Source organism: Maylandia zebra, linkage group LG13 (assembly GCF_041146795.1).
Source record: "Maylandia zebra isolate NMK-2024a linkage group LG13, Mzebra_GT3a, whole genome shotgun sequence".
Classification (NCBI taxonomy): Eukaryota; Metazoa; Chordata; class Actinopteri; order Cichliformes; family Cichlidae; genus Maylandia; species Maylandia zebra.
The window spans coordinates 681,952-690,103 of NC_135179.1; the positions used below are offsets into that span (position 1 = coordinate 681,952).

Here is an 8,152-nt window from a genome sequence, read left to right on the forward strand (position 1 = left end):
TGGTGTGCGATACATGCCTTTATTTTACTGGAAGCAAACAGTCCAGCGGGAGTTACTGACACACTTCTGACTCTTCTTCATAGCAGCAGGAACGTGTCTTTCCCTCTGACGGTGACCAAGAATCCATCTGACTGTAATCTCATCAATACAGTCAGAGGTTATTGTAAGTGTGCACTGATGTAAAAGGCTGGGTAATAACACTCCATATTAGTCTTCAGTCACCCACATCCTCTGTACACGTGGATCCTCAGGCGGCGCCACACTGCGGGGAGACACGAGGACGCTGACCTGCACACACACACACATGCATGAAACCAATCAGCAGTGTCACCTTTGTCAGGCTACAGCAGGTAAGGCTGAGAATCTGTGGGTGGGGCCAGCGTGAGCACACAGTGGGATCATTTAGATAAGAAACAAAGGATCCACTCTTTCATCGTGTGCCACGCTGCTTATCAAATATAAGGTTTATGCAACAGGTAACAGTGATGTGCAAGCTATTTATTCAAAAGGATCATTTATTCTTAGTGCTAAAAACAAATGTTTGAAGCTAGCCATTCATTTTCAAAATACTGATACTTTAACATTTCTTTTATTAAGGTGCCAAACTACAGTTTCTGAACAGAAAAATAGTTTTAGTGGCTGAATGTTAGTCTTGTGTAATCACAGCTACACTGGACGTCTCAGAGAAGTCCAGCCGCACAGATGAATTCAGCCAGAAATTCCTCTCCTGTTCACAGTGGAGAGGATTAAAGCGCTCGGTGGTATTCAGTAAGACAAGCTGCTGTCACAGTGTGGTCCAGCAGATCCAAAATGTTCCCAGGAGGAAACAGAAAGCTAAAGTGAATGAAGCACCTGCTCTTGCTTTTGTCAGTAACCTTAAAGCAAAGATAAATGCTTCTCGGCTGAACGCTAAAAATCACAGGTGCCTGCAGACAGGCCTCAGATCAGCCAGCGAGCCTGTAGGTGTATGTATGGGGGGACAGTATGACGAACATGAAGGTGTACCACAGCATGTCTGCATCATCATCATCACTGGAGCGTCTTTGCAGCCACACTCTGTTGACATGCATGGGCTCGTTCTCTTTCCTGACCTCTGTGAAGTATATCCTAGCCCACAGGTGTCAGTAGATTACCACCGACAGCTGACAATGAACACAGATTGTGTTTGTCACAGCCTGATAAAGATTTTGAAGTTAACACGTACCGCACACCGACTCTCAGCCCTGTGACACTGTGATAAAAACACACGTATGCTGAATTAAATCTGGTAACAATCAGACTCGACTGAGATAATCTGAGATGTTCTTGGAGGAGCCACACGTCAGTCCATTGTCCTCGTTTAGCTCAAAACAAGAGTGGAGAGACGAGTCATCCAGATAAATGACTTATCAGTATCGATCACGTCCAGCGCCCCACCTTTGTGTCAGGCGTCCAGCGCGTCCCGCCGCCTCAGCAGAATCCTCTGCAGCTCGTCGTCTCGGGTTGTTGGCGGAGACGCTGCCTTTGGTTGTTGTACAGTTCTGTTAAAATTCTCCTGGCCAGTTCAAACCACAATAACACAGATCAGGACAAAGAAAAGCAGCAGCTGCATCACAAACACGTATCTGCGTCTTGTTAACACTGCAGTGGAAGTATAATTAAGGTTTCTTCAAGTGTTCATGTTGTGTTTTTAGCATGAGAGTAGCCTCGTTAAATGTGGCACTGCCACTCTGATCTCTGACTTTAGTGTATTTTCATGTTAAATTGTATTCCAAGCACAACTTTGTATGACATGAAAAACAAACAAGTAATTTCAGATGTGAAAACACAGCGAAAGTTCAACTAGTAAAATACGGCTTGTGAGGACGTGTGATTGTTTTAAAGCCCCATTACCATGATTCCTTTAAGTTCCTGAATAGCAGAATTAGAGGGCAGCTTCTCCATCTGATAAAAGGAAAATAGGAGGAAAAAGATGGGTTTGGTAAATAAACAGCAGTCTGACACATTATACTTATTTTTCCTCATTCAGCACTTAGAGGCTAAACTGCACCTCTTACCACAGAGACGAGACACTGTAGGCAAGCACAAGGAAGTATGCTTTCTACAAGAAGCAAATATGTCAACACACAATCATTCTGAGTCACGTCAATTTTCCCATCCTCATTATTTATAATTACCTTGTAGAGCAGGTCCTAATGCTATCTAATTTGGCTGAGCTGCTGAGGCGGAGGAACAAGCAGACGAAAAGATGTCTTTGCCATGTGTCATGTTTTATCAAAACAACAAGCTCTTAGATAATTCCCCACACTGATGGGTTGGAGAGCCCTGAACAATATATGCTCAATGTACAAAAAACTCAGCGAGGTCTGACAACAGCGGACGTCTGCGGCCGGCGCTGCAGTTTGGCAATTTTAGCAACGATGAGCCACATTCACACGTGTCCGTCATCCTTCCAGCTGTACGTCCGCCGCGCTCCCCTTTCATGCTTCCACGTCCTGTATACTCTGTCTGTCTTTAGCCACTCTTTCATTTGTCCAAATAAAAAGTTGACCAGTTGTCAGTGAGGTCACATTTGTGTGTCAGCTGCTGACATTATGAACTCACACACTCCTCAAACGATGCAGCATTAACCTCGACATGGCTCCATCACGAAACAGCAGCATCATCAAGTCTTCGTAGGTCCTTTTCGTTTTTCTATGTAACAGACCTTAGTGTCACCTCCACATTAAGTTTATTATACATCTTTTGTAACCCCCTTTACATTCACGTCTCTGTTTTGATCTTAAACAGTAGTTCTAGCAGGTCTGTGGCTGCTCTGCTGGTAGAGTGGATCATGTGATCACGCTGTATGCAAACAAATCTGAGGGCAACACTTTGATCTGATGCTATGGAAGGAAAAACTGAATCTCACAGCAGGAATGACCTTGTTACAAAGTCATGCACGAGCTAATAATTATCATGACTTATAGGAGGGTTGCAGTCAACACAACAACTGATAAGAAACATAGTGTTTCATTTTTGAAAAACACCGTCAACACAGCGCTGCAGTATTACCAAATACTGTTGGAATTCAATACCAAGAAAATGGAGGTTAAAAGCATCCACAAACTAGCACCCTCACACCTTTCTGATCTTTTAAACTGATCCAGTCCTGCGAGGTCACTGAGGTCTGCGGATCAAATGCTCCTGGTGGTCCCGATTAAAGCCCAGAGGAGATCAGGCCTTTGCTGTGACTGCTCCTCAGCTGTGGAACAAACTGGCCCTTCACATCAGGACCTCCCCAACACGGGACACTTTCAAACCGTCTGAAAACACACTTTTCTTCCTCGGCTTTTAAATCAGAATGAGTTTGTATTTATTCATCTTATTCTCACTCAAATCTTCTAATTTTATGATTCTTTTTCTTAACTCTTATCATGTCTCCCTGTGTTTTTATTTCTTTTAATTAATTATCTTAATTGTACAGCAGCTTGGTCAACGATTGTTGTTCTAAATGTGCTATATAAATAAATTTGACTTTGGCTTTAAAAATCAAAAACAGCAAATCACGGACCACGTCAGGGTTAGGTTACCTGTTTCCTGCTGCTGTTGGGTGACTGGTTGACAGGTCGAAGCTGAACACCTTTCTTAATCCTTTGCATCATTTCCTCCACTGCCTGCTGCCTGACATCCACTTCTGGCAGTGAGTGACCGACACACACACACACACACACACACACACACACACACGTTTTTTTTATAATGTCTCAGCTGTGGAGAAATGCAACACAGCTTGAACCTGGAGCAGGACCTGAGGACAGAGGCGACACTTGCATAGATGGTGCAGTATTAAGCACCTTCAGGCAACCGTTGTTGTGATTTGGTGCCTTATAAATAAAACTGAACTGAATCATATTTAGTGATTCAACAGCAGTAGATTAGGAACACCACCAACACTTGGGGTTTTCAGAAGCATGTTAGCGTGGTGTAAAGTCATAATTAGCTCTGCGACTGAAATAAAGTTAATTCAGGTTGTTTAAAAAAACACTAAAGAGCCAGACGGGAGTGATTGATGATTTTTTGTTTGTTTTGCACACACATCAGTCTGTTCTACACGACCGAGAATTGTGGAGGTTGATTTGGCTAATGATGAATAATTGGTACTGAGGCTGCTAACTTCAAAGTATTCAAAGTAGTGTGTAAGAGTACCAGAATTACTCTGGAATCAATTTTGACTCTCTGTGTAAAAACACACTATTCAACTATTTTTCACCCTCACGTTTACAAAGGACAACAAAAAGTGTAATTCTACAATAAAGGAGTCCATTCTCAAAGCAATGTGAATATTTAATTTTCTAACATCAAACATTCAGTGGCACACACAATGGAGCAATTGTCACTTAAGATGTCTCTAAAAATCACACAAAGACTATTTTGTGTTAAAGTAATCGTAAAATATTTTTCTCCAGTACTCAAAGAGAGACTATTATTCAGGTGTCAGAGTAGAAGATCCTTGGGTTGCACCTATTCAGCCTTGTATGCAATTCCAACAAATTCCCTGTGTGTAGTGCTCAATTCAGCCGGCACATATTCAAAAACTATTTTAAAAAATGAGGGCACAGTTTAAGCCTATTCAGGCAACACAGATGTCCTACCTGCTCCAACAAGTCAAGGCTTTCAATTTCATTGCACAAATTAAAGAATTCAACTTCCTGACCTAAAAGGCCAGCGATGAAGATTCTGAGTTTGAATTTCTCATGGACCATTTGGCATATTGGTTTGTTCTTCTAATGTGTGAGTGACGTGTGGTAAAAAGGGTTAAAATTGAAAATATCTGAAATGCAAAATCAGAATTCAAAACTCCTAAACTGAAATACATGAAACAAAGCGCCTCGAACAGAAGGAAATACAAAATGAACATGCATCGCACAAAAAACAGAAGAGATTTTCCCAAATCGGGGCAATCAGGAGATAAAGAGAATAATCGTTCTAACTGACATGCATCAAAATATAGAGCAAACCAACGAGGCCTTTCTAGGTCTTTGGCCATATATACAGTGGTGTGAAAACATATTATTAAATATTAGCCAAGTAAACACAAAATGTAGTTTCTAAATGAAGATATTTATAATTAAAGGGAAAAACCCAAACCTCCACGGCCCCGTGTGGAAAAAGTGATCGCTCCTCAATCTAATAACGTGCTGGGCCACCGCAGCCACAGCAGCAACAACTGCAATGCAGCCTTTGAGTCTTTCACAGCACAGTGGAGGATTTTTGGGCCACTCATCTTTGCAGACTTGTTGTCATTCATCCACAGTGGAGGGTTTATAAGCATGAACCACCTTTAAGGTCATGCCACAGCATCTCAATCGGACACAGGTCAGGACTGTGACTAGGCCGGTCTAAAGTGGGTGTGAGGGTAACTTGGTTATTGACCCAGTGTTTTGTGTTTTGGAGTCTTGTTTATTCATTACTATGTTCCCTGCGTGTCTTGTGTTTCCTAGTTCAGTTTGCTAAAGCTTGAGTTTTTGCAGCACTTATAGTTTAGGCAGTTATTTGGTCCTGATCATGTCTTTGTTTCGTCCCTGTGTCCTTCCATCAGTGTTCCTGTGGTTAGGTCTGTCTGGTCTTCATGTTTGTGTCTCCGGTCATGTCTCTGTGTGTTGCTCTGTCGTCCCCTCACCTTCTCGCCCCTCCCTCTCCTCCCTCTTGTGGAGATACAGAAATTCTTTTATTGCTGCCGTATAACCTGCATCATTATAACTGCATTAATAACATTCTTTACAGCATCATTCCACTTAATAATATTTCTCACAGTATTGATACTGAATTACAGTTGTTTATTGAAGATGTCCATTTGAGTTGATGTTCGGTTCATTAGAGGTTTTAAGCTTCACTGGCGTGACTGTCCAGGTGATCCATGCTGAGGGAAACTAGAACATAGAAGGATGACTGCATACATGCTTACAGTACATATAATACATATAATCTAGGAATAGGCCTGAGCAGAGGCCCAAATGTATTCAGCTTCTTGATGCAACCTGTTGTGTTTTGTTCTACTTGGTAACAGATGACCGGAGTCGACAACCAGCCCTCAGAGACCCTGAAGGCTTGAAGTTATTGCCTTGTTTGGAAGGTGTTATAGAAAAGAGAAGTTCTATGTCTGTTTATAGCCATCTAAGATGTACCATTTACTGTAACTGACGTCTTTAACCTATTTTTACGCCATGGGGGGGGCGTGTACCTCACTGCTTTATAAGTGTTCTCAACATGTATTTTGGTCAGAGGACATATGCTGATGTTTTCTCCTGGCTGTTAATAACCTCACCGTTTGATTGCACTTTTCTGCGGCCTCCGAGGTTTGTGACACTGCTCTGCATTGATCGATTTCGCCACACTCTGCTCCCTGGGTTTGTGCGTATCAGTGTGTGTGTGTTCCTCGTACTTCCTGTTTTAGTTTGACAGTCTCTTGTCCTGTGTGTTCCATGTTCAGCCCTGCTTCGAGTTAGTGTGATTATGTTCAGCTGTGGTTTTGTTCGCTCATTTGCCCTTGTGTGTATTTATGTCTGCGTCGCAGTCTCTCTTATCCTCCGGCTGTGTGTTCTGTGTAGTTTTGGCATTCCACCAATAAAGCTGCGATTAAGTTAGTGAGAAAGTAAGACGAGAGAGCAACACACAGACTGGATCAGAGAGCAAGTGTTAGTATCTGTGTACCTGGTGTCTTGGCAGAGTCCTGTTCCACCAGCGGGATGTCAGTTCTGATGCCTCTTCTCCTTCGAATCAGTGATACCAGTGTGCTATATGGAAAGACACAAACACATTGTTCAGTTAGCTGTTATTTAGGCTGCTAACGTTTCCAGAAAAAGTTCACTTTAGCGAGAGAGTAGTGTTCAAATCTAAAACTGAGTGAAAGAAGCGGTCATATTAAACGCAGTGGTATTGATTTCAAATCAAGGTAAACAAAGCATCCCTGAGATAGCTGAGAGCTATAATCCCTCCAGTGTGCTGTGGGACTACCCCTCAGTGTCAGCTCGGCTGGAGATGCTTGAAACATCTCACCAGGAAGGTGTGCAGGAATCACTGGAAACGGCTCCTTTCAATGCAAAGGAGTGGCCAGCATGTCATTTGGAGGAAGCTTGTTTGGACTGTTTGTGTCTGTGATCTTCTTTCAGTCACTACTTCTCGCTTAGGTGACAACAAGCCAGCTACTCCTCTCAACCAAAGCCCCCCAGGCTTTACTGTCATTGCCCATGTGTGGTGCCCAACACACCACACAAAGATTTCAAACAGGACTCTGCTCTTTAAAATGTTCCCCGATTTAAATAAGCCCTCTTGTTCACTGAAGAAACCTTCATCCTAGGCCACACACGTAAAGTCTGGCCCTAGCCTGGCCAATAGGGTCTCATTAGTGTCCTCCACTGCTCCTATCCTGGACAGGGCGTTCATGTCTCTTGGCTGTGGTCCTACAAGAGTCCAACACATACATTGCAGAGGAAAGGTCCCATGGTTGGTCTGGCTTGTGCTCCAACTTATTCACTTCACTTCAAAATCACTTTGCAGCATGTTCAACAACTCCACTCCTGTCTTTACACTGTGGATTACCTGCACTGTGTGGTTGCTGTGATCAGCTCAGTCAACAATTTATTTCCTTATAGTCATTTTACTGTAAAATTATTCCATCACACTCAAACACTTTCACACATTGATGATGTAAAGAGTAAACTGTGTGTGGTCAAACCTGAGTGGGTTCGTGGTTGAAGGCAGGGCTGGAGGAGGTGGAGGAGGTGGAGGTGGAGGTGTTGGAGCTGGGGGTGGGTTGGTAGCGGCCTGAAGCTTTTTCTGGAGCTCTTCAACTGGCCCATCAATCACATCCAGTTACAGTGCCAACACATCACCAAGGACAGAAATTTTTAACTATTAAAGTAAACAACTAATAATCTTCCAGGCTGGCAAAAGCCACGGAGAGAATTTCAAGGTCACACTTTAAATCGGTTGTGTCCTTCTGTTGAAACAGCCGCACACACAGCGTGCTCTCCACACTGTTAGTGCTGTTTCCATTCTCCACAATGCCCCCTTCCAATATTGTTCGACCTCACCTGTAAACCTCAGATCCTTGAGCTCCAGTTCAGCCTTGGAGCATTTATTGCTGCACTCCTTCTTCTCCTCCTCCAGGAGCTCCAGTGAGTGCCTCAAT

General features: G+C 43.1%; 1 protein-coding gene across 2 annotated transcripts in view; it reads right to left on the reverse strand.

Moving 5' to 3' along the window:
- Positions 1-8,152, reverse strand: part of shtn1 (shootin 1) — a 38,509-nt gene continuing 30,357 nt past the window's right edge. Inside the window, exons 10-16 of one of the 2 annotated variants that reach the window (XM_076891354.1) lie at positions 8,055-8,152; positions 7,697-7,811; positions 6,673-6,755; positions 3,552-3,652; positions 1,873-1,923; positions 1,417-1,534; positions 1-288 (exon numbers count right to left, since the gene is read on the reverse strand). The exon at positions 8,055-8,152 is cut by the window's right edge and continues 56 nt beyond it. In XM_076891354.1, coding sequence (XP_076747469.1) covers positions 1,424-1,534; positions 1,873-1,923; positions 3,552-3,652; positions 6,673-6,755; positions 7,697-7,811; positions 8,055-8,152 — 559 coding nt within the window. In that variant the 3' untranslated portion in view covers positions 1-288; positions 1,417-1,423. Of the gene's footprint in view, positions 289-1,416; positions 1,535-1,872; positions 1,924-3,551; positions 3,656-6,672; positions 6,756-7,696; positions 7,812-8,054 lie in introns of both variants that reach the window. The other variant, XM_024804753.1, reaches the window with a different exon arrangement.